The 27,017-nt window shown below is 40.3% G+C and overlaps 1 protein-coding gene across 2 annotated transcripts in view; it reads left to right on the forward strand.

The window, feature by feature from the left end:
• The window catches only part of LOC139472223 (LIM domain kinase 1-like), a 71,626-nt gene that overhangs the window by 30,391 nt on the left and 14,218 nt on the right, over nt 1–27,017 (forward strand). The window contains exons 1-5 of one of the 2 annotated variants that reach the window (XM_071254598.1): nt 15,463–15,586; nt 19,159–19,294; nt 20,197–20,306; nt 25,397–25,600; nt 26,627–26,720. In XM_071254598.1, coding sequence (XP_071110699.1) covers nt 15,567–15,586; nt 19,159–19,294; nt 20,197–20,306; nt 25,397–25,600; nt 26,627–26,720 — 564 coding nt within the window. In that variant the 5' untranslated portion in view covers nt 15,463–15,566. Of the gene's footprint in view, nt 1–15,462; nt 15,587–19,158; nt 19,295–20,196; nt 20,307–25,396; nt 25,601–26,626; nt 26,721–27,017 lie in introns of those variants that run through there. The other variant, XM_071254597.1, reaches the window with a different exon arrangement.

Genomic DNA, 27,017 nt, shown 5'->3' on the forward strand with positions numbered 1-27,017 from the left:
ACCCACAGTTAATATTTAATAGACCCGTGAAGATCCGGGATAGAATAGGTCTTCAGCAACCCATGCTTGCCGTAAAAGGCTACTATGCTTGTCATAAGAGGCGACTAACGGGATCAGGTAGTCAGGCTCGCTGACTTGGTTGATGCATGTCATCGTATCCCAATTGCGTGGATCGATGCTCATGATGTCAATCACTGGATTGTCTGGTCCAGACTCTATTAATTTACAGACCGCCATCATATAGCTGGAGTATTGCTGAGTGCGGCGTTAAACAACAAACAAACAAAACAAAATAATATTTAATACATGTTAAGACAGCAATCTCCAGATATCCCATTTCAATTTCACTTCAACTTCTCCAAACAACATCAATGATTGATTAATGCTGTTTAGGAACGAATAATTTTCACTCATTATGAAACGTGTGATGTGAAATCTAAAGAATGTTATCTCTGACCGCCAACCAGCCTGTTTGGGTTTATTAAATGTCTAACATTTATCATTGCTGCTGTATTGATTTGTGCCATAGTTGTGGTAAGTTCAAATGTTACAAGTCTTGGTCATACGAACTAAAGCCCGCCTACAGAGGCATTCAGTGTGGGATTCGCTATACGGAAAAACATTAGAGAAAGTTGGAGACGGGCTCTGCACTATCGACTCTCGCCAGGAGTGGGGAAGTGTCTTGTTTGATTGTAAATGTTGATTTTTCCGGTTATACTGTGGTTTAAGACCTGTCTTTATTGTTGTTGTTGTGTTGTGTGCACCGATTTAGCCACAGAATTCCCATCATGCGATGCAGTTTGAAACTATGATGTTTTAGGAAGTTTTTTTAGTTAACGATTGTTTGTAAAATATTTGAAACATCTTCCGTATCAAATAGTTTAGCCTGATAGATCTCAGACTTCACCTTTGCAGTTTGGGTGCTGCTTTTAAAAAATGTTAAAAAATACATAATCGTGATCTTTTGTTCCCTCCCATGTTAAGAACTTGAAGAGTTTGCACTCACTGTACATATAAAAACTCAGTTATTTGCTCCTGTTTCTTTTAATCTCTGAATGACCCATGACGATTTTAACATAGCTGAAGATGTGAGTGGTGTTGGGTTGAATACCTGAAGATTACTGATGTAAAGGGAATGAGGGTTTTCATTAGTTTAGTGCAAATAACTCAGAATAACGTCTTTGTTTTTTTCTCCATTTGACGAACTTTGTATTCGGTTTGGACGGAGATACCATGTTTTATGAGTCTACATGCAATAAAACTGAAAGGAAAAAAAAATAAAATAAAATGTTACATGAGTCACTTTGCATTTTATTTAAATGCGTGTAAACACATGTAGCTCATGATGTTTTTTCATTCTTTGAAAGTGAAAGATTTGTTTTGAGGTTTGTTAATCAAGTGTCATTGTTTTCAACAACGTCAAACCATTCACAAACAAGTTGTTTGGTGAACACTATCTCGACACATCACAAAGCACATTAACTCTCCATGTTGTCCTTACACATCCTCGCCAGGTTCCCTGAGAGTTCATGTGTGATGGTCAACTCACATCTGTTCATCTTCTGAAAGGGGTGGTGGGGTAGCCTAGTGGTCTAAGCTTTCGCTCGTCACACCGAAACCCGGGTTCGATTCCCCACATAGGTACAATGTGTGAAGCCGATTTCTGGTGTCCCCCATGTGATATTGCGTGAATATTGCTAAAAGCAGCATAAAGCCATACTCACTCTCTCACTCTTGCTGATGCTTGGATGATGAGATAACTGACCATTGGTTTGTGTGCTCCATGTCGTCTTGTAACTTTTGCCAACCGTCTTGATATGTTTGTCAATATGTGGTGTTCAACACACATCATTACATCGAACACACTAACGGAACAGTTTTTGTAAGGAATGTCGCCATCATCAAGTTATGCTTATTGGACAGTCAACACTTGGAGTTGTGAGGTTGCTGAGTTGTTGAGAGCTTGCTAAGTAATGTCATGCCCAAAATGGAAAACAACTAAAAATATCTAACCTGTTCCTTTCATTTAGATGATAAAATGTTCATAGGACATAGGCACATGACATTATACATGTTATTCATGGCTCTGTCAGACATTATATATGTTATTGATGGCACATGACGTTACACATGTGATTGATGGCACCATGACATTATACATGTTATTCATGGCTCCGTCAGACATTATATATGTTATTGATGGCACATGACGTTACACATGTTATTGAAGGCACTATGACATTATACATGTTATTCATGGCTCCGTCAGACATTATATATGTTATTGATGGCACATGATGTTACACATGTTATTGAAGGCACTATGACATTATACATGTTATTCATGGCTCCGTCAGACATTATATATGTTATTGATGGCACATGACATTACACATGTTATTGATGTCACCATGACATTATACATGTTATTCATGGCTCCGTCAGACATTATATATGTTATTGATGGCACATGACATTACACATGTTATTGATGGCACTATCACATTACACATGTTATTGATGTCACTATGACATTATACATGTTATTCATGGCTCCGTCAGACATTATACATGTTATTGATAGCACATGACATTACACATGTTATTGATGGCACCATGACATTATACATGTAATTGATGGCACCATGACATTATACATGTTATTGATGGCACCATGACATTATACATGTTATTGATGGCTACATGCCATTATACATGTTATTGATGGCTACATGCCATTATACATGTTATTGATGGCACCATGACATTATTGGCCCAGAATCACTTTACAGGCAAGTTTGTAACAGTAATAACAGTAACATCTGTGAAAAATCAATTCAGATCACTACTATAATTAAAGTTTACAAATGTATATCCTAACTCTCAATAGAGACATTGTGTAAGATCTTGGTCTGAGTAACATATTTCCGAATGCATCAGGCCATCAGATTCTTGATTGAAATGGAATTTCCAGTATGTTTGGACTGTCTAGGAGAGATATTGGTTTCCGTCTTCACAAGAGTGGTGACCCGAAACTGTGATCATATCAAGATAGGAGGAGTGTTCCCACTTTAGCCGTAAGGAGGGCGTCACACGTGTTGATATGAGATATATATCCTGGGTGTTGTGAAATGTCACTGGCAGTGTGAGGTCATCAGGTGCAGATCTTGGTCGTACCATCGCTCTTCAGGAACAAGCAGTGATTGCAACATGTTATCTGTGTAAGGTGTTGACAATTTGATATTCAGGAGAGGGGTCACTTGGGATTTGTTGAAAAAAATCATTTGCTGTGGAATAAAATGAAAAATTCATTTGTCCTCAGGTTTCAGCAAAACTAATAGTTCACTGGACATGCTGGATGTCTGTATAAAAAATGGGTTGTGTAAAAAATATTAAATTCTTAGGCACCTCCCATCACTCCATCACAGCAAAAAAAAAGTGTGTTTTCAAGCAGTGATTGAAAAATATCCAGTCTCCAACCCAAATTCTGTATTATTTGTTGTTAAACACTGCACTCAGCAATATTCCAGTTACATGACAGTGGTCTGTAGATAATCGATTCTGGACCAGACAATCCAGTGATTGACATCATGAGCATCAATCCATGGAGTTGGGATATGGTGACATACATCAACCAAATCAGCAAGCCCAACCACCCGATCCCGTTAGTCGCCTCTGACGACAAGCATTGTCAAGTTCTGTTTTGGGTAGAGCATCATGACACATGCCAGTTCTATATCGATCAGATCCTATCGGAAATAAAGGTTATGACATGAAATATATAATGTTTATTTGAATGTTTCTGTTTCTAGGTGTTATTTGTGTGTGAAATGTTTTCATTTTGGGGCCAATGCAGTTAAATTCAGATGTACAGTTAAATAACGACAATGTTGATTACTGAAGGGACTTCATTAGGATATATATTCTATAGAGTAAGTGATAAATGTTATGTAGCAAATATAATTGGTGAAAATATGTACACAACTCAAAAGAAATTAAAGATTCTTTTATATTAATAAGGTTAATCTGTCATGGGGGTGGTCCAATAACCTAGTGGTTAAAGCGTTCGCTCGTCACGCCGAAGACCCGGGTTCAATTCCCGACATGGGTACAATGTGTGAAGCCCATTTCTGGTGTCCCCTTCCGTGATATTGCTGGAATATTGCTAAAATCGGTGTAAGACCATACTCACTCACTCACTCACTTAATCTGTCGGGTGTTGGCATCAGGTGTTCTTTAACTTCTTTTGAGTAGTATATTATTAATGTACCAACACGCTTAGTGCAAGGTTTGATTTATGAAATAAATGTTGGGAGTGAGAAATCATGTCAGATAATTGTATCTTTGTGAAAGGAAAAAGGCAGAGTTAAGTTCCCACGGGCACACCTGGGTCCCATTGTACAAAACAACCTTAGCACTACGACTGTCATAAGTCTATGTTAAGATATGGGAGTTCTGATCACCTTAGCGCTAAGATCACTTTGTACAACGGCACCCTGGAATCCGTCAGGAAACAGACATACAGTACTGGGAAGAAGCATCGCTGTACCAGAAACCTGTTATGCCCTGGGTGCTGTTCTACAAAACAACTTTAGCGCTATGTCTGTCGTAAGTCTATGTTAAGATATGGGACTTATGATCACCTTAGCGCTAAGATTGCTTTATACAAAGGCACCCTGAACATCTTTGCATGTGCCCTTTGGCACAGGTGACAAACACTACGTTACAGCCTCTGTTATGGTACATGTACGTGTCTATCACAACAGCAGCAGTTGGCCAGTAGTAGGTAGGCCCTACAGTTGACGAGGCTGTCCACAGGACAAGTTATGCCTGGAGGTGACATCAGTCAGTGTCAGGTGGACAGCCACAACATTGTTATGATGATAGACATCATCACATTGATAGCCCTCGACCTTCCAGGGCTGAGGGCCTGACCGATGTGCTCTGTTTATCATCTGTCACATCTCTCACTGAACAGGCCGATCCTGCTGAAAGGAGGACAAATAGTACCGTATTCGACGTGATAAGTGCCCCAGGCGCCCTCAAAATTAGAAATAGGGGGCTCTTATTAGAATATAATTTTTGTAAGAAAAAAACGGAGTTGAAAGATCGTATATTTCTAGATTTATGTACATGAAATGATACAAAAGAAAAGTCTGTGCATATTATACACGATATATTTTTCCAGAATTTAATTTCCCATAATTAAGGGTGCATATAACACATGAGTGCGTATTATACACGATTAAATAAGTCTTGTGTACATTGATCAATCGGAAGAGGTGCTAATTGGTATTGTTCAAAAGCCAATATACTAGCAAATATCACCGTGGGTGCTTATTAGAGCGGGGCGCTTATTACGTGGAATAAGGTAATTGTGTTTCTGTTTGGGATGTTTCTTCATTTTCAGCTTTATATTTCATGGACTTCGACCAATTTGCTTTTGTCAAAATCACGGTTGACTTTCTTTGGCTGAGTTTTTGTTTCATTATTCTTGCAGAAAATGTGACCAGATGAATTCGGTGGTCAGACTCTGTGACTTGGTTGATTGAGTATCATTGTACCCTACAGCGTTGATAGTTCCTCATAGTATCAATCATTGGATAGTCTGGTCCAGACTTGATTGCTTACAGGCGATGTGATAGGGCTTGAGTATTGTGAGTGGGTGTTGAATAAGAAAAAGACAAAGGTCCCCACTGTCCTGCTGTGATGTATGGCTGTAGCTGACTGACCTGACTGCAGTTGTGGTGTCAGGTGAACTCACTGATGCATGATATATACCTCCAGGCTGACACTGAACTAGGGAGAGTGGGCGGGGCATCACCTCGTACCAGGGATTCGTACCATTATTCTGTTAGTCTAAGACTAGCGAAAATCTAGAGGGACTAAATAATATATATATTTCTAGTTAATTTTATTGTTGTTTTTATATTTTATTGTTGTCGTTGTTGTTGTTGTGTAATCATGTTGCATACTCCATACACATACCCCGCTCAATGGATGAGTGTGCACTTGTTTATCGTTCTCAGCTCCCTGGGGAGTATACAGCCCACGCTGCCTGTGAGGTGCTTGGAGGTTAACTGTCACATTACCATATCATCTAGTTGTTTTCTCCCAATATTAGTTATTTTGCTGAAACCCCAAGTCCAAAATGAGGTGCAGACTAGTTGGATATCACCAATGGTGTACACCCTGTGGTATGACACACTCATGTTCGACAGGCTTGTTCCAGAAAAAACTTCATTTCAAAGGGACAGCAAGTGCAGACAGTGACTTTTTGTTCATTATCGGGTCCAAAAGTGTATTCAAGAAAAGGCTTGAAGTGTTTGTAACTGAATGGGCTTTGATTTGAACTGTGCAGTGCTGGGGCTGAGTGATAGACGCAGCACTGTGGCCAGGGATGAAATGTCACTGTTCAGTGTAGGTTATGTATCGACATTGATAGTCCTGCCTCATCTGACAGCCACATCAACATGAGGTTCAGGGGCACATAACTCTCATTTCCAAACATGCTTCCCCGATGCTGAGGACCCGTGAAGATCCGGGTTAGAATAGGTCTTTAGCAACCAGTGCTTGTTGGAAAGGTGACTGACAGGACCGGGTGGTCAGGCATGCTGACTTGGTTGATTTATATCATCGTATCCCAATTGCGTGGATCGATGCTCATGATATCAATCACTGCATTGTCTGGTCCAGATTTAATTTTTACAGAGGGCCGTCATATAGCTGGAATATTGCTGACCGTTAATCAACAAACAAACAAACAAACCACGATGCTAAGGGTTTGAAGTAATCTTGCTCAATCCAAAATCTCAGTCCTCCCTACCCATCCCACCCTGATAAATCTAGACATATAATCGGGGGGGAAATCTGGGATTCAAACCCCGATGATAGTTTTCTGAGGCCGTTTAAACAAAATGTGCTCTTGTGACGATAAGCATTAGTGATGTTTCACCAGCCTCTTGACTAAGATCTAGGCAAAGGTGGCAGGGCTGCCTGTACTGGCTGACTGGCGTAATGAAGGTACTAACACAGTGCCCCCTAGCTGTAATTCACTGCACTGCTTAGATAATTGTGTTGACATTTGGATGAAAGTCGCAGATGCCTTCCTCCATGGTCAAAACACAGAATAACAGACAGGTTACACCCAGCCCTTGGAGCCCTTGCGCAATTCTGTACATGCAAAGTGTACACATGGGCTGGAGAGGTCATGGCGTTCTGTGTTCATTTCCAATATCCTCTGTTGATTAGTGGTGTGTGTTTGAAAAACACATCTGAAAAGATATCCAGAAAAAAAGTGGTGTTTGGGAAATGTCCTGCTTTGAGTGGGGAATTGTCCATGTGGTGAATGACTTATGAGTGGGGAATTGTCCATCGGGGAATTGTCCTGCTTTGAGTGGGAAATTGTCTGTAGGGGAAATGTCCTACTTTGAGTGGGAATTATTATTATTTTCATCGCCAGGGTGTAGATTGAGATAAAAAGTAGGCCCCCACATATATTTTTACTTCAACCTGTATATATGATGATGATGATGATGATGATGATGATGATCGCGCATCCCCAGATGTGCTGATTTTGCGATCATTGACACTGTATAAATATTTTTACTTCAACTTACAAGAGCCCATTCTATAGTAACCTATCTGGAAACCATTAAGTAGGGTTGGCCTTAACCTTGTGTGAAGGTGTTAGAATTGTGTAACATGTAGCATACATGTATGTGTTCAGTGTGGTAAGTGTTGGACAAGCCAGGTAAGTCTTTCTGCAACGTGGGACATGTATCACCTGAGTGTCTGACACCTGTCACACCTGGACTCGTTACGTACCTGTCTACCTGTTCACACTGTGACAGGCCTTAAGCTCGTTATGTCACCTGTACACCAGTCTCAGCTGCACTCCAGGAGTCAGCATTTGATGGGAAGAAATAATATATTTGACAAAATAGCCCAAATAGTAACCAAATTGATTTTTCATTTTCCATCATTATGTAAGATTGTCTAAATATTTGATCACTTGCCTTTATTCTAATTCGGGTAGCCTACGGTCGGGTAGCCTAGTTGTTAAAGCGTTCACCCGAAGACCCGGGTTCCATTCCTGACATAGGTACAATGTGTGAAGCCCATTTCTGGTGTCCCCCGCCGTGATATTGCTGGAATATTGCTAAAAGCGGCGTAAAACCATACTCACTCACTCTAATTCAATCTCTTCAAGTAACTTTTGTTTATTGTTTAATGCTGCACTCACCAATATTCCAGCTATATGACGGCGGACTCTACATAATTTAATCTTTACCAGACAATCCATTGATTGACATAATCAGCACCGATCTTCACAGTTGGAATACGATGACATGCATCAACCAAGACACTGAGTCTGACCACCCACTGACTAGTATTATATGTTATGTAGGTCCGTTGACCACCCAGTCCTGTTAGTCGCCTCTTACGACAAACACGTAAAGGCCAATTGCTAAAGACCAATTCTAACCTGGATCTTCACAAGAGTTGAAGTAATCAGTAAACATGGTTAATAAAAAAAGAAGAAGAAATTTATCATTTTTTCCCTATGGTTTTAAGTGTCCATGACCCAGTTCATGTTGTGCCCCTGTTTTGACTTCACTCAGACCCGTGAAGATTCTGGGTAGAATAGGTCTTCAGCAACCCATGCCTGCCGTAAAAGGCGACAATGCTTGTCGTAAGAGGCAACTAACGGGATCGGGTGGTCAGGCTCGCTGACTTGGTTGATGTATGTCATCGATCCCAAATGCGTGGATTGATGCTCATGATGTCAATCACTGCATTGTCTGGTCCAGACTCGATTAATTACAGACCGCCGTCATATAGCTGTAATATTGCTGAGTGCAGCGTTAAACAACAAACCAACCAAGATTTCACTCAGTACTGTAATGTAGGAGCTGACACTATGTGGTGTACAACATTAGCAATTACTGGAAGCACTCATAAAATTCTGAACTGAACTTTGTAAATATAGTAAGTGAATAAAGGGAAATCTCATTTACATCATGTTTAAAATGGCAGTACAATATGATGTCATTATACACTGATATTGTGGACACATTGTCACTTCCAACTAATGGTGGGGCGGTTGGGTAGCCTTGTGGTGGAAGCATTCTCTCATCATCCTGGGTTTGATTCCGGGTTTGATTCCGCGAATGGATACAATGTGTGAAGCCCATTCCTGGTGTACCCGCCATGATATTCCAAACTCACTCACTCACTCACTCACTCACTCACTCACTCACTCACTCACTCACTCACTCACGGCTTGATCCAGTTTTAACCGATAGTTTTGATCAGCTGAGATGCTCCTAAAACAAAATCATACTTCATTAACTAGTGTAGGTAGTAGTAGCTCCTTACTAGAAATATTGATATTGCATCTCCAGGTCAGGTTGTGATGGCATTGCGAGCCTTGGATGAAGGTAATGGCGTGACACAAGTCGTACAGAGTTCAAGGCCGTATGTTTATGTGTCATAATCGTGTTGACTACAAGTATATGCCTAAACTTAGCTGATATCGTGTTACTGACCACAGATAATACCTGGTGTACTGCAGATATTGTTACTGATGATTAATCATGTAATGTGTGTCAGGACTACACCCAGATTGACACACAGTTGCAACATCGTCGACCGCGATCCTAATTGATGCTCTGATGAAGCCATTACTTGGTGTTCTTTGTGAGTGGCCAGCTGTTCTGCGACGCCACAGATTGCTGTGCAGAGTTGTCTCCCTTGGCTGCCCAACATCCTGATCATGAGTTTGAATCTCAGATTTGCCCCAAGTATCATCCTAGGTTTGTCAGCAACCATGTCTTGGGTTTCACCATGTCTGTATCACAGTCCCTGAACCATGATGTCTTTCCCACAAGCTCTTGCTGTAATGCTATAGCGCTATATGAATCAAGTCTAGATTCACAGTCTAAATCTCCCATCTCACTGGGGCTCCTTTTCAGTTGTTTGTTACTATCAAAATTATTTTCAGAAACTAAGGGTTAGTCCAACGAAAGTGGTAAACGCCAGTGGTTTAATCTTCAATTTAATCTTCAATTTAATCTTCAGTTTAATCTTCAGTTTAATCTTCAATTTAATCTTCAGTTTAATCTTCAGTTTAATCTTCAGTTTAATCTTCAATTTAATCTTCAATTTAATCTTCAGTTTAATCTTCAGTTTAATCTTCAATTTAATCTTCAATTTAATCTTCAGTTTAATCTTCAATTTAATCTTCAATTTAATCTTCAGTTTAATCTTCAATTTAATCTTCAATTTAATCTGCATATAAAACCGGACCTCAGTGATCATACAGGAACACAATCAACAGAGATGTTCGACAACCACTCCTTACACAATCACTCTGAGTGTTAGTTTCTTCAGGATGTTTACACAGTCGTTTTTAGCTTCCCCTAATTATCTCACTCAGTGCTGCGGAAGACTGTTTAAGAGCCTGCTGTGGTATCTCTTGTCAGCTGGCCACAGAGATGGTGTAGCCTAATGGTAGAAGTGTTCGTTTGTCACTTCAAGTCCTGGGTTTGATTCCTCACATGACCTTTATTGGTGTCTGCTGCTGTGATATAGCTGGAATATTACTAAAAACCACCGTCATATTCTAGCCTTGCTTCAAGGCTATATTGAAAGATAAGTCAATGTATGTGTAGTAATTCTATTCTCCTAATAGGCAAGTCTAGGTATGTGGACATCTGAGGACTCCAGTCTCTTATAGGGACAACTTGTTCTTATATCAATTATTGCCTTAGAGACTTAGTGCAAGTCTAGTCATACTCACTTGTGAGAGATGGGACAGTAGAGGGTTATAAAGCGTCCGCTCACCTGTCAGATATGATTGCTAAAAACAAAGTAATTCTGACAATGGACATTATTTTTCATTTGATAACAGACAAGAAAACTTACTCACTTGCTGACCCCAATCTTCATATAGGAATAATAATTATTTAAGAGGTTTTAAACTTCACTCACTCACGGGGGGGGGGGGGCACGGGGGGGCCCACTCGTCTAAGGTGCCATGATTCACTGTGCAGAGTTGCGTCCCTTTGGCACCCCAGAAACCTATGATGGTGGGTTCGTTTCCCAGTTTGCCCCAGTTATGTTTCTTGGTTTGTCAGCACCATACCCATGCTCGTAGGTTTCACCGAAGTGGTAAACGTCTTAGACCTGCATCACCTGGGGCTTTCCTCCCACATTAAGCTGACACGCTGTGATATAACTGGAATACTGTTAAAAGCGGCATTAAAACCCAACTCGCTCACTCACTCACTCATTCAGTTGACTGTTATTGTATAAAATTTCACTTACATTCATTCCAATATTCGGCCTCCTGTGTGGCTTGTGTTGAGATTCGTGTGTAGTAACACAGTCCTCAGGCACGTACACGGATCTCACAAGTGCTAATTCAAGACATGTGAATGCACGTTAGATAAGAGCTCACTTGGGTGTCAGGTAATGAAATGAGCACTTGCTCACTAAGTTAAAACAAATAAATGTAACGTGTCTGGCCACCAGATACATGCTTTCTGTTTAAGTGATTGTCCCGGTAATCAGGGAGGCTTTGTAAGGGCTTCTAGGGTTGCAGGGCGGTCGGGTAGCCTAGTGGTTAAAGCTTTCGCTCGTCACGCCGAAGACCCGGGTTCGATTCCCGACATGGGTACAATGTGTGAAGCCCATTTCTGGTGTCCCCCGCCGTGATATTGCTGGAATATTGCTAAAAGCGGCGTAAAACCATACTCAGTCAGTCAATCAATCTAGGGTCACAGGAATTTGATTCAGAAATATTAGAAAACAAGTGACAGAAATTTCAATTTATTGACAGATGGACACATATATTGAATTTTAAAAAAACCTTTAGTTTGTTCAGGTTAGCAAGTTCATCAGCCATATCGTGACGAGATAAAGTTAAACATTGACAACTAATATATTTCAATTGCATAAAACCTGTCTCTGAGGGAGAGTACAATAACTAGACTATCTCAGATTTGAGGTAAAACTAGTTTGAGAACATGTAAAAGAATAAAGTATCATTAAACAGCACAATATTAAAAAGGGCTACAGATTGCCAGCAACCCAAGTTAGGCCACCATACTAGGGACCGTGGGGACGTTTTTCTTCTACCAGCAAGGTTCCCCAGCAGAATTTACATCATCCCTTCAGCTGCTGGCGATTATATGCAATCTTAGCCATTGTGATAAGGAGTAAAGGTAGGAAAGTGATTTTGTACTGGCATCAGTTTACTGACTTAAACAATTTACCAGCAGTGTTTACAACTCTACAATATCCACAATATGGAATGTAAATAGGTCTTCAGCAACCCATGCTTGCCGTAAAAGGCCAATATGCTTGTCGTAAGAGGCAACTTACAGGATCGGGTGGACAGGCTGTGTGGCTCCAATTGTGTGGATCAATGCTCATAATATCAATCACTAGACGGCCTGGTCCCGACTCGATTATTTACAGACCGCCATCATATAGCTGGAATACTGCTGTGTGTGGCGATAAATACCCAGGATCCATTTACTGACCAAAGCTTCGTTTCGGAAGTGACGTCACTTCCTCTGCCTCTGTCGTCACTGACTGGGCATCGAACTCCTCTCGCTCATCAGAGTCTTTTGATTGGCGTGGATCTTTGTTCACAATATCAATCCCTGGATTGTCTGCTCCAGACTTGATTATTTACAGACTGCTGTAATAAACCAGGAATATAGCTGAGTGTGTCGGTAAAAACAACCAAACAATTTTTTTTAAATAATCTTTTGTGTAATGGTGTTAAGCTCTTACTCTTGCTTATGTGAAAACACTGAATCTATTTTTCATGACGATATCCTGATCCTTTGGTCATAACATTAAGGGGCGATGGATTAGCCTAGCGGGTAAACCATTCACTTGTCATGCCTAAGGCATGGGTTTGATTCTCCACATAAGTACAATGCATGAAGCCTATTTCTGGTGTCCCCCGACGTGATATTACTGGAATATTGCTAAAAGCAGCGTAAAACCTCTCTCTCACTCACTCTCACTCACTCACTCACTCACTCACTCTGGTGCCCCCCATTGTGATGTTTCTGCTAAAAGCGGTGTAAAACTAATCATCACATCCCAAGTACAGATGGAGGTTGTCCCATGAGGTATGACTGTGGTTCTCCTGCAGTCAGTCAGCCCTTCTCTTGCACAATCTCCATATTCACCAAACCCTCGGTAAACGTCTTCTATTGATTAGGCCAGATGACAGCGCAAAGCTAATCTTGGGGTGCTGTTTTCATTGTGTCAGACATGGAATTGGAATAAGGTCTGATCCCATGTGGAATCAGGGTTTCAAGCTTTAGCCAGACAAATCACTGCTCGTCTTGTTCTTAAGACATCGATATTACTCTAAACGCCTTCCCGAGATTGAAATGATAGTAATCGAAATCACTGTACTGGGCTCAATATCGTGGAGCTGTATTGGAGAAATTTATTTCACAGATTTATTGAATTACACAAGTGTCGAGGTCAATACCCAGTCCTCGCAGCTCGGGAACATTTTTCAAATTGAGATTCTTTTCTGTAACTTTTGTTTTTATGAAATGACACTGATACTTTTGATGGAGAAATGTCTTGGAATTTCATCAAATGGAGGTAGAGCAAGTACAAAATTTAGAACTTAGAACTGAGAACTTGAATGATCATTATGATGATGCTCAGGGTGATAGGTGGCTCAGTGGATGATGAGTTTGCTCACAGTGAACTATGCCCTGGTTTGGTTTGGTTCTGTATCTTGTTTAGATGTGTGAAGTGCATTCATGGTGTTTTCAAGTTGGTTATTGCTGTAGTGACCTGTGTGGACCTGGGTTAGAATAGGTCTCCATCTGTTCTGCCCTATCACTGCAGATTTCTAAGTGTAATATGTAATTAAATAAAGAATTTGAGCACATATAATGTAGAATTGTGGGAGCACTTCAGGAAATATTCCAATACATGTGGAGTACCCTTTCAAAAACATGGTCACAAGATCCTGTGAGGTGGGGCAGATATTGCCTCAGGGACAGAGGAGGTAGGGAAATAAGTTGGGTTAAACATCGCGTCGGTATGTCAGCTTTTATAATTAATTACCGTTTTCTTTGGTGGATGTTCATGAATAATTCATAAGAATAAATCAATTATTAAACTTGTTAAAATGTTGCTTTACAGGATTGAGTCAAGTTATGACCAATTCACGAGTGAGTGAGTATGGTTTTACGCCGCTTTTAGCAATATTCCAGCAATATCACGGCAGGGGACACCAGAAATGGGCTTCACACATTGTGCCCATGTCGGGAATCGAACCCGGGTCTTCGGCGTGACGAGCTAACACTTAAACCACTTGGCTACCTGACCGCCCCAATTCAGAATGATGATGATGATGATGATGATGATGATGATAAGTTAATGTTACATCACATGAGTCATGCTTTAAACACATGCATCAAATATAACAAAGCACTATTATTTGGTCTGATCCAACTTCCTTCAAAATTCCTTAATCCCTTTCTGTGTCTGGTTCAGAATGTATAATGTAACATTGATCCTTGATAAAATTCCTTTCAAAATACAGTGATAAAAATATCAAATGTTGATGAAAATGTAACATTGTTGTGTTTGCTGTGGGTGTTTATTTTTGTAAAGGTTTTCAGCTGAAGTTAACATCTTGACTTTGGCCTTGTGTCAAGAATAGATCTTCACCTTCAACATTGAAAACAAGAATATATTTACACCTTAAAAAGAGGGTGTTCCAGTAATAACCAGCTAAGTCTCCGCCTAAGGATTTGATATCGGGGCTGCAGGGAGGGGCTGCTAGACTTAAATAAGAACAGGTGATCTCAATGTGTGGTATTAACGACTCAACTTTCATCAATAAGATCTATTTATTTAATAAATGTGTTATTGTCACAAATTAATATGAATGTAGTGTTTCAAATCTGTGAAATCTGAAATTGTTATGTCAATGAAATATATGGAAATATGATTTGGGAGGAGTTGTAAATTGATATAAAATTAAATTTAAAAAATGTTACCTTTGTGATCATTAAAATGTGTAAATATAAGTCTGTGGTTATTCTAAAAATACCAGTATTATTTTCAAATATAACATGATTATGTCATGATGCTGTTGTTACGGTAATACAAGCATCTTTCTGTATTGATGCTACAGCCCCGAGAACTGTTAAGAACAGAGTGTCCTTTATAACACCCACCCACCACTGTTGATATGAGAAGGTGGTTCATGAGAGTAGAATGTACACAGCCAGGGTGCTCACATTGTCGCGAAAACCTTTCAATACATGTTTATGACGTCAGAATGTGACCAGCCCTTTCGTATCATCGTCAGACAGGAATGTGTGTTAACCTTGTGGCCTCTTCCCCCAGGGGATACGATGCCATAACACACGTCAGCCCTTGATCACCGCCACCATTAAGTATAGCAAACCATATATCACCTAGCTCGGCCCATCTGTACAGTGCTTGTATCTAGGCCATATCAAGTACTTCTATCGTATTTATTCCAAAGCGGATCTCAGGGAATGAAGCTTGAGTCAGCCAGGTAAAAAATAATGCTTTAATGATAATTATGATAGATTAGGTTGATAATTTACAGCAGTTTGTTTTTGTCAGTATGTGAGGAAAGTTTATGACAGCCTAAGTTTATGGTTTTGTTTCTGTGACTTTTCAAAGTCATTTAAAAGACGTTTATTTTGAATTTCTGAGTCATACAGACTTGAATCTATGAAAATAATTAGGTGTAAATGTTTGTGGCAAATGTCCCACTTGTGATAAGATCGTGTGAGTGTGGATGATGGTTTGATTGAATTTTATTAAAATGTCTTGACTCATATAAACGTTTCAATCTATCTGTAAATATCACCATGACGACAGTCATGGTCGATCATATTAATAAACCATGGGAGGGCTGGAAACACAACTCCTTTTAATATTTGATAAATAAGCAATATTATTGTTCTATCTATTGAGTTAAATGTAAGGCTTTCCCATAAACACAAATGTCAAGAGAAGATATACTGAAGATAATTAATAATGCATTGCGTTGTCAGTCCATTTGTACAAAAAAACTATATCTCATTTTATATTTAGATGCTCTTATCTTGATATGTTGGACAGCAAAACTTAATTCATTAACAAAGTAGTAGGTTTGAATAGTTGATAAGAACTTCATATATCTTAGCTTGATATATTTTTTTTTTTTTAAATTGATTCATCACGTTTTAACCAATTATTTGATAAATTACTTCTTATTGTTCTGTGCAATAATTGTGTAAATGGTATATGAGCAATTTACTTCTTGAATAATGCTCCTGTCTTCCTCAATGAACAGGTAAATCAGATTAGATGGTTAAAAAATAATTGTTGTAAGTCTTCTTCATGTTTGACGCCACATGTGAAGATGTTACGTAAGACAGAAGTAATTCTCGTTAATATCCTACTGTTGTGGTATTTTATATTACGTAAGTGCACAGACAGGTAGCAGGACTTTCATGATGACAGTTACTTCCAAGAACATTAACACACTACCTGCTCAGCCCATATTTAAAAAACAAAACAAATAATACATATTTTATATACTTGAGGTTAAGGTGGAAATGAAAGAGACAGTGAAAACAGAATGAAAATTTTCACATCTTCCTTGTAACATTTGTAAGTTGCCAAGGTGATATTCGAGTAGCCACACCCAGTTCTTTATGTGTATAAAGTCATGCACTTTGGTGTGTGATACATTTCATACTGTCCCAGTCACAGGATGATTGACAGGTGTGTTGTATTACATCCAAGGGAATGACAGCTCTGTGTTCAGGGGCAGTTGTATATGAGTTTTATGCCTTGGGTGATATTCATGGGATGTGGATTTCATTGATGCATCATGCAGAAAAGTTTTGTTACTTTTACATCTGATTTTAAGGACATTTGTGGTTTTATTGAATCAATTGTAAATGAGACATTGCTTAAATGTTATTATCCATGTAATTTATGTCTTTATATATGTGCTTTGAAACTTTTACTATCTGATAAATCTTTTACATGTTTTAATACTCTTTTTCCATTGCCTTTTTTCACCAATTTATGTTGAACTACTTGAAATACTAATTTGGAGCTTTAGAAGTAAACCTGGTATTTTAGAAGTATTAAATTGCCACTCCATCAATATGATGAAGTAAATGTTTCCTTAAATGTTTTTTTGAGTCGTGGCATGATCAAAGGGAAGAACTAAATCGTTATAGCTATTACAGTCTGGAACAGATAGGAAGGTTCTCATTCAATGTTTTGAAGGGATCATCTGATACGTTTAGATGTATATTTTTAAATCATAATGTTTCACTTTGCTCTTTCTTCTTCTTTATAGTTCTGAAAATGATAAAGTATAAAAGTTTTGGAGCTGTGCCAGTCAAACTTATTTTTGTGTACCGGTATTAACAAATTAAAAAATATTTCTCATGGAATTGAGTGAAATATTTGTGCAATGGCCCCTGAGACTGAAGTCTGATGTGTTAAGCTTGATCAATAGGTACACATAGACATAGCTGTCATATATTCACTCAAACATCCAAAGCTATTTCGTCCTGGGCTGGGGCTTGACATTTCTGTCCCGGAGTTTTTCCATTTTGAAAACGAATGTTACCATGACCCAACTAAATCTTATATCACCAGGTCAGACATATTGAATATGTATTTTTGACTCTTAGTAATGATTTGCGTTCAGGAAAACACTGTTTCATTTATGCTGCCACTGACAATTTGTCTCCCATTTTGAATTATTTTTGTTGCTATTTTTTATACTGGTATTGTTTTAAAGATACAACACAATTTTTTTCAAGGTGTTTTAGTTGGAATACCTGCATGTCATGACACCTGTTGAGTATGATATATTTTGTTTGTGGTGGTCTCATAGGAATCTTAGACATTTTATGATGGAATGGTAGTTGTGTACAGTTTTCATGAATTCATTGAATTCTGATCAACATGATCATTAATGAATTCTAGATGTTATTTGTTGACAGTGAGGCTGTGTCAGTGTCGGCTCCTAGTTGTCGGCTTCATAAGGTTTTTGCAATAGTTGAATCAGAGTTGCCTCCCTTATACTGTACCAGATTTATATGTAGTTTTAGGTTAGTTGTTCATAATAACCAACATCTTTGTCCTGAATTTACAAACAGACGGGGCACAGGTGGCCCAGTCGTCTAAGGCGCTGCGATTTGCTGTGCAGAGTTGCGTCCCTTAGGCACACCAGAAACCTATGATTGTGGGTTCGAATCCCGGTTCGCCCCAATTATATTTCTATGTTTGTTAGCACCATACCCGTGCTCGTGGGTTTTACCGAAGTGGTAAACGTCTGAGACCTGCATCCCTTCGGGCTTTCCTCCCACATTAAGCTGACACGCCGCGATATGACTGGAATACTGTTAAAAGCGGCGTTAAACCCAACTCACTCACTATAAACAGACAAATATGTAAAATCGTTAACAAAAGATGAAAGCATCTCTTTTAGTGTACATGAAAGGCAATAATAACTGTTAAAAATAACGTGTTCACCTTATGACAGGTGAAGTAGGGTGAGGTGAAATGGGGTTTTAACTTTACGTCCAAGGTTATTGCACTTACATAGCGACGTGCATTCATGTGGGTGGGTGTGGCTGCTTATACCAGACCGGACTGATGCCAATTTTATAGTGCTAGCACACTGAGATACCATGCCACAGTTTAACAAGTATACCCCACTCAGACACAGTATACTGACTTCGAGCCGACCAGTCCTTGTTTTAGCCCCTTAATGCCAAGCGCCAGACAGGTTAACAACAAGTACCATCTTTTAACGTATTTTGGTATGACACGGCCAGAGGTCAAACTGCAGACCTTTCGCTCTCCGGGCGGACGCTCTACCACTAGACCACGGAGGCGGTCACCTAATGACAGAAAAAATGTTGGAGTTAGGAGTGAATATTGTTTTACACCACATCTGCAGTCTTGCAGCTATTCGAGGCGAGGAAAAGGTCTTTAAGGTTTCCTTGGATTAGTTTGAAATAAAGACTTGTTTTTTACCTGATTAAAGCAGCTTTCAGTCAGTACGATATGAAATATCATCTTACTCATCTTATGTCATTTCAGATGTACCAAGTGCAATAGATGTCTTTCCAACTGGTATTTTGAGAAAGATGGCCGCCTGTACTGCCGCAATGACTACTGGAGCAAGTTCGGTGAAGCCTGCAATGGATGTGCCCAGATCATCACAGGCCCGGTCATGGTAAGGGAGATAACTGTGTCACTCATGTCAAGCAAATGGCCTCCTCATGGCCAAAGCTCACCCATAATCCGATTATTCCTGCGACTAAATGTTGTGTTCTCTCATTCAACGTGCAGCATCAACAAAAGATAATACAATATTATTTTTAGTCTTAAAGTTTAATGCCATGGTCAGTGTTTGTTTGTTTGTTTCTTTCTTTGTTTGTTGTTTAACACCGCACTCAGCAATATTACAGCTATATGCTGTGGTCTGTAAAAAAATGAGTCTGGGCCAGACAATCCAGTGATTGACATCTTGAGCATCGATCTACGCAATTGGGATTGATGACATGTATCAACCAAGTCAGCGAGCTTGACCACCCGATCCCATTAGTCGCCTCTTACGACAAGCATGGTCGCCTTTTACAGTAAACATGGGATGCCGAAGACCTATTCTACCCCAGATCTTCACGGGTCCCATGAAAGGCTGCCATCATACTGGTGCTGATGCTCCCCCTATTGGGGAGATAACTCTCATCTTGGATGTAGATGTTTTTCCACAAAGATTTGCTCTGATTTTCCTTGGTTTGTTAATACTGTGGAACTCACCTCTTTTAATGTTGACCTTCAGTATGAAAAAGATGTAACATACATGTCAGTGTTTCTTAATGAAAGGTCGTCCTCATCATTGTGGCGTAGCCTCGTGGTTAAAGCGTTAGCTCCCCACGTTGAAGTTTCGATTCCTAACGTGGATACGATGTGTGAAGCACATTTCTTGTGTACCCACCATGATAATACTGGAATATTGCTAAAAGTGGAGCAAACAAATACTCACTTATCATTGACCTTTAAAACAAATATGACCCTTTATTTGGATCCCCTTATTTATTGAAGTGCTGATGACTGCACTCTCTAACAATTCAGGTTGCAGGTGATCACCGCTACCACCCGGAGTGTTTCATCTGCTGCCACTGCCATGAATTCATCGGAGATGGAGAGACCTACGCACTCGTCGAAAGGTCCAAACTTTTCTGGTAAGAATTATTTTCAAGATAAGTGATAATCTGTAATTATGAGTATGTCATTCGTCATTTGGGTAAGGACTAGTACTTGCATGCCTGCATGCACACACGCATTTATGTATGCACACACACACACACACACACACACACACACACACACACACACACACACACACACACACACACACACACACACACACACACACACACACACACCTTGTTGGTTGGTTGGACCTGTGTGTCGAGATCCATAGAGGACTGTGTAGCTCCAAACAATAATCCGATGAAGCTCTCTCTCTCTCACTCACTCACTCACTCACTCACTCACTCACTCACTTATGTCTCAACCATAGAGGACTGTAGCTCCAAACAATAATCCGATGAAGCTCTCTCTCTCTCTCACTCACTCACTCACTCACTCACTCACTCACTCACTCACTCACTTATGTCTCAACCATAGAGGACTGTAGCTCCAAACAATAATCCGATGAAACTCTCTCACTCACTAACTCACTCACTTATGTCTCAACCATAGAGGACTGTAGCTCCAAACAATAATCCGATGAAAGTCTCTCACTCACTCACTCACTCACTCACTCTTGGATTGGGAGTCCACTTCTTGGATTGGGTGTTCAGGCTTAGTGACTTGAAGGCGTGTTATCAGACAGTGATATTTCATGAGGGCAACTGCTTCCTCCTTGAAAGTGAAACATGCAGAGGATGGTTATTTCCTTGTTGTACTACAATCAATATCAATACCAACTTTACCCTATTTATGGAACTGTCAATACTGATTCTGTTTCCCTTGTGACACTCTTAACTATCCTGAAAAAGGAATAACCTAGTGGGTATGGACAACTCTTGGTTGTGAGTAATTTATGCTTAAGACTAGGTTCAAGGATGGAGAGAGTGAGTAAGGTTTTACACTGCTTTTACCAATATTCCAGCAATATCACGGCAGGGGACACCAGAAATGGGCTTCACACATTGTACCCATGTGATGAATCGAACCCACTTTTTAAGCTTGATGAGCAAACGCTTTAACCATTAGGCTACCCATCGCCCCAGGATGGAGGGAGATAACAGTTTAGGGATAATTACTGCCAATTCTGAATGTGCATTTGAAATCGTAAACTGGCGCAACTATAAGTCATTATGCAAAATTATGGAGAAATTATGTCAACCATAACATGGTTTAAGAGGGAGAAATGATTTCTCCATAACAGATTTATATTAGGACTAACTGTATGAAATTTATAGTGTTGAAATATTTTAATAAGATAAATTAATACTTGAGACAAATTAATACTTGAGACAACTGAATTGAGACTATACCAAAAAGTGATCCTATGGTAGGTCAGTTTAAGGGTATAATACTAAGTGTAGTACCAATTCTGACCATTCAGTAGTACCTATTCTTTATTGAATAACCCTGAACATTATAAGAATCAGTATCTGTTGGAATAGATCCATTGTGTAATAGATGGCATTGAGGGTGAAATGAGGGTGGCATTAATTATAGAATGAGCGTGTCATTAAGGTAGGATGAGGTCATCTTGGGTGGAATGAGGTCATTAAGGGTGGGATGAGGTCACCTGGGGTGGAATGAGGTCATTAAAGGTGGGATGAGCTCACCTGGGGTGGAATGAGGTCATTAAGGGTGGTATGAGGTCACCTGGGGTAGAATGAGGTCATTAAGGGTGGGATGAGGTCATTTGGAGTGGTATATGGCCATTAAAGGAGGTTGTCATTTGGAGTTGTATAAGGTCATTAATGGTCGGATGAGGTCATTTGGAGTTGTATAAGGTCATTAATAGTGGGATGAGGTTGTCATCTGGGGTTGTATGAGGTAATTAAGGGTGGGATGAGGTCATTTGGAGTTGTATAAGGTCATTAAAGAATGGACGAGGTCATTGAGGTTGGGGATCAGTTTGTCCATCAGGATGGAATAAGGTCATTAACGATTAAAGGTGGGATGAGGGTCTCATTGAGGGTGGAATAACATGTCAGCCGATCAGACAGAGCACCCGACGAACTGCCCGACTCACTGAAAATTAAGACCAGATCGGCATGTGTCTTTTTACAGGAAATAAGGTTATATGACAAAGTGAAATTATTTCTGAAGTGAGCAATCACTTCCTCAATGTTGACTGAGCAGGTCCTGTTCAGCCATCATGCGCTACTCCTGGCCGACAGCGTCGTATAAGTAGGTCTTACATTTCATTATCTTACAAACATCGGAATACTAAATAGTCCTCGTCACAAACATTTGCTTGGTGTTTTGTGAGAATTGTGATTCTTTAATAGTGCTGTTAAACCCGATATCACTTTCGTAACTTTTATCTTCCTTATTGGAAGTCATATTGGCTGTCATAATTATGAACCATAACTGACTTCCACAGGATATATCACCTGGGTGGGGTCAAGTGCTCTAAATATCCTAAGAAGAAATTGTATCACAATGCTTTGAGAACCATAGTACATCATCAATTTCTGTGATGTCACAATCAAATAACAAAGCTTGTCTTTTTTGTCAATGGAGCTGGTTTGGTGTAAATTGTACTCTCAAGACACTGGTTATTGCTGTTTACAAACTAAAAAAGTTGGAAGAGTTGTTGATAATTGAATCCCAAACAAGTCTTTTGGTATCAAATATTTCAGTACAAATCAGTAAGAGGTCTTTGAAAGGCATTTAGAAGTGATACACATAAGGAAGAGAATATATGGATGTCAACTTCTGTATTATGAGGAACACAACCTTTTGGAGTATATGCTTACTCCTTCATCAATTGAATGAATGCCATGAGGCATGGAGCATATTATTAATTAATTTTGTTGTCCTACATGTACATATATATGCTCTCTGCCTCATGGCATTCATTCACCTGATGAAGGAGTAAGCATATGCTCCGAAACGTTGTGTTCCTCATAATAAAGAAGTTGACATCCATATATTCTCTTCCTGAAATTCGTTGGTTGGTTTGTTGTTTAACGCCGCACTCAGCAATATTACAGCTATATGACGACAGTCTGTAAATAATCAAGGCTGGACCAGACAATCCAGTGATTGATATCATGAGCATCGATCCACGCAATTGGGATCGATGACATGCATCAACCAAGTCAGTGAGCCTGACCACCCGATTCCTGTTAGTCGCCTTTTATGACAAGCATAGACGCCTTTTACAGCAAGCATCGGTTGCTGGAGGCCTATTCTACCCCGGAATCTTCACGGGTCAGGTCCTTAAATAGATAAGAGTCTAACAATCTGAAGCTTCTATATGTTTGAGATGAGAGTTTCTCAGCCACTCTCCCACCCTACTGTCTCTCCCTTTGTCTGATTCCAGGGAAGCCATGATTCACTTGTACATTGGCGTGTCAATAATATTCTCAGATGATACCATACGCAAGACACTTACCTGTATCACTTGATTTTAATCGAGTATTGTTTCACACATTTATCAGGAGTATATTGTCATTATTAAATAGTTGAAAGATAAATTTCATGGTTTATGCTGACAGCCTGAAATGTTTATGTACGAAAGATATATTTTTCCAGAATTTAATTGCCTATGATTAAGGGTGCATATAACACACGAGTGCGTATTATACGCAAAGAAATAAGTCTTGTGTACATTGATCAATTGGAAGGGGTGCTAATTGGGATTTTCACTAGCCAATATATTAGCAAATATCGCTGTGGGCGCTTATTACGTCGAATACGGTATATCTGAAATATAGTATTGATTGAAAGGAGACCTATTTGTTTTCAAATGTGAAACCAGATATTCAGAAAGTTTAAAAAATGTTGAATAGTAATAGTGTTTATGCTGTATGAAATATAACAATTCATGCAGAATTGCTGTGAATTAACAATCGTGAACAAAGTAAACATGAACGTGAACATATCAGGAGGTTGTATCATGACATCCCTATTCTGTAGTAATATTTGTCATAGTGAGTGAGTGAGTGAGTGTTCCAGTTATATCATGGCGTGTCAGCTTAATGTGGAACGAAGGCCCAAAGTGATGGAGCTCTTAGACGTTTACTACTTTGGTGAAACCCACAAGCACGGGTATGGTGCTGACAAACCCAGAAACATAATCGGGCAAAACATTATTTGAACCACATTCATAGGTCTTTGGCATGCCCAAGGGATGCAACTCTGCACAGCGATTTGCAGCGCCTTTGACAACTGGGCTGCCTGTGCCCCCTAATAATTATACATACAACTACTCTGAAGTATATACATTCAACTAGATTCAGTGAGCACTGTCCACATATTACACTGTGTATCGTTTTACGACACTTTTATTAATATTCCCACAAAGTTACTGTGGGGGACAACAGAAATGGCACGCTGTGCCCAGTATACAGGCAAGGGGATGCTCACTGCAACAATATCTTCATACTTCCGGGTACCCAGTATACAGGCAAGGGGATGCTCACTGCAACAATATCTTCATACTTCCGGGTACCCAGTATACAGGCAAGGGGATGCTCACTGCAACAATATCTTCATACTTCCGGGTACCCAGTATACAGGCAAGGGGATGCTCACTGCAACAATGTGTTCATACTTCCGGGTACCCAGTATACAGGCTAGGGGATGCTCACTGCGACAATATCTTCATACTTCCGGTTACCCAGTATACAGGCTAGGGGATGCTCACTGCGACAATATCTTCATACTTCCGGTTACCCAGTATACAGGCAAGGGGATGCTCACTGCAACAATATCTTCATACTTCTGGGTACCCAGTATACAGGCAAGGGGATGCTCACTGCAACAATATCTTCATACTTCTGGGTACCCAGTATACAGGCAAGGGGATGCTCACTGCAACAATATCTTCATACTTCTGGGTACCCAGTATACAGGCAAGGGGATGCTCACTGCAACAATATCTTTCTCCTACTTGGCACAAACAAGGAGATGCACACCATGTGACAATACTTTCATACTACCGGGTACCCAGTATACAGGTAAGGGGACGCACACATTGCAATGTTGTGAAATCCTTGACCCAAGATACAAACTGATTTTCTTTTACTGTTCGAAGAGCTTCATCTGATATAACAAATGTGTATCTTTTTTTCAGCCGAACATGCTACCAGAAGGTGATGAAGCCCCTGCTGGCGGCAACCCCCCGCCGCCGCAAGCCCCACTCCATCCAGCTGGTGGAGATCCCCCCCACCCCCGACGGCACACGGGGGCTGCAGCTACAGATGGAGAGGGACATGCACTACATCCGACCCACCAGCATCGACAGCGTCAAGATGAAGCCGCTCATCAAGATATCAGAGTAGGTCTTTACAAGATGCACAACGGGGATTCTGGGTTAGAAGTGGTCCCCAGCAACCTATGCTGGTCTCCCCGTGTGATTCCATGTTAGAATTGGTCCCCAGCAACCTATGCTGGTCTCCCCGTGTGATTCCATGTTAGAATTGGTCCCCAGCAACCTATGCTGGTCTCCCCGTGTGATTCCGTGTTAGAATTGGTCCCCAGCAACCTATGCTGGTCTCCCTGTGGGATTCCGGGTTAGAATTGGTCCCCAGCAACCTATGCTAGTCTCCCCGTGGGGATTCCGGGTTAAAATTGGTACCCTGCAACCTATGCTGGTCTCCCATGGGGATTCAGGGTTAGAATTGGTCCCTATCAACCTATGCTGGTCTACCCATGGGGATTCCAGGTTAGAATTGGTCCCCAGCAACCTATGCTGGTCTCCCCGTGTGATTCCGTGTTAGAATTGGTCCCCTGCAACCTATGCTGGTCTCCCATGGGGATTCAGGGTTAGAATTGGTCCCTATCAACCTATGCTGGTCTACCCATGGGGATTCCAGGTTAGAATTGGTCCCCATCAACCTATGCTGGTCTCCCATGGGGATTCTAGGTTAGAATTGGTCCTAAGCAACCTATGCTGGTCATACGACGCGATTAAATAGATTGGGTGGTCAGGCTTGGTGACTTTTAATGGTTTAATGGGTGTTATAGTATGCATGGCATGGCTGCTGGCTCACAATATTGATCACTGGATTGTCTTGTCTGCAGGCTGCTGCAAAAAGCTGTTATATTGCTGAGCGCGACATGAAACAATACACAGTCACACACACGTGCTTGCGTTTTTTTAACAATTCTGGCAAAAGTGGTACCTCTATGATTGGGATAGACTGGAGGTTCAATTTGATTCCTCTGAGAATATGGAGACTGTATAAAGTTAAGTGGAAGTAGATTCTGGAAGAGTTAGTCCAGTTTGATTCTCCAGTGTACACAGAACCGTTGTAGCATGAAGTATGCAGTGGGTATATAGATCTGTCTCTGTGTGTTTCAGACTCGACCTGAGTCCAGAGTTGGAGGCTCTCAACATCGGCGACCGCATCCTGGAGGTGAACGGCACCACGGTGAGGGACAAGACGGTGCGGGAGGTCAGTACACACAACGTAACTTACATCACCGTCTACGTAGACCCCATGTATTCTGGAATATGCTGGGAACCCCTCAACTCATTCCGTCATTCTAGACTACATTATATAAGGCCACTGTCAAGTCTTTATTGCAACAATACTGAAAGGCCACAGGCCTATTGAACAAATCTGTGTGTAAAGTAGATGTACAGACATAGTGTTGAATTGTTTATTTAAAATCACTCACTCACAACTGTCATGCCATGTTATCAACAATACTGCTACAAGTGATTTAAAATCTCATTCACTCACATCTGC

Source organism: Haliotis cracherodii, unplaced genomic scaffold, assembly GCF_022045235.1.
Source record: "Haliotis cracherodii isolate W230 unplaced genomic scaffold, xgHalCrac1.p SCAF_24, whole genome shotgun sequence".
In the NCBI taxonomy this organism is placed as follows: Eukaryota; Metazoa; Mollusca; class Gastropoda; order Lepetellida; family Haliotidae; genus Haliotis; species Haliotis cracherodii.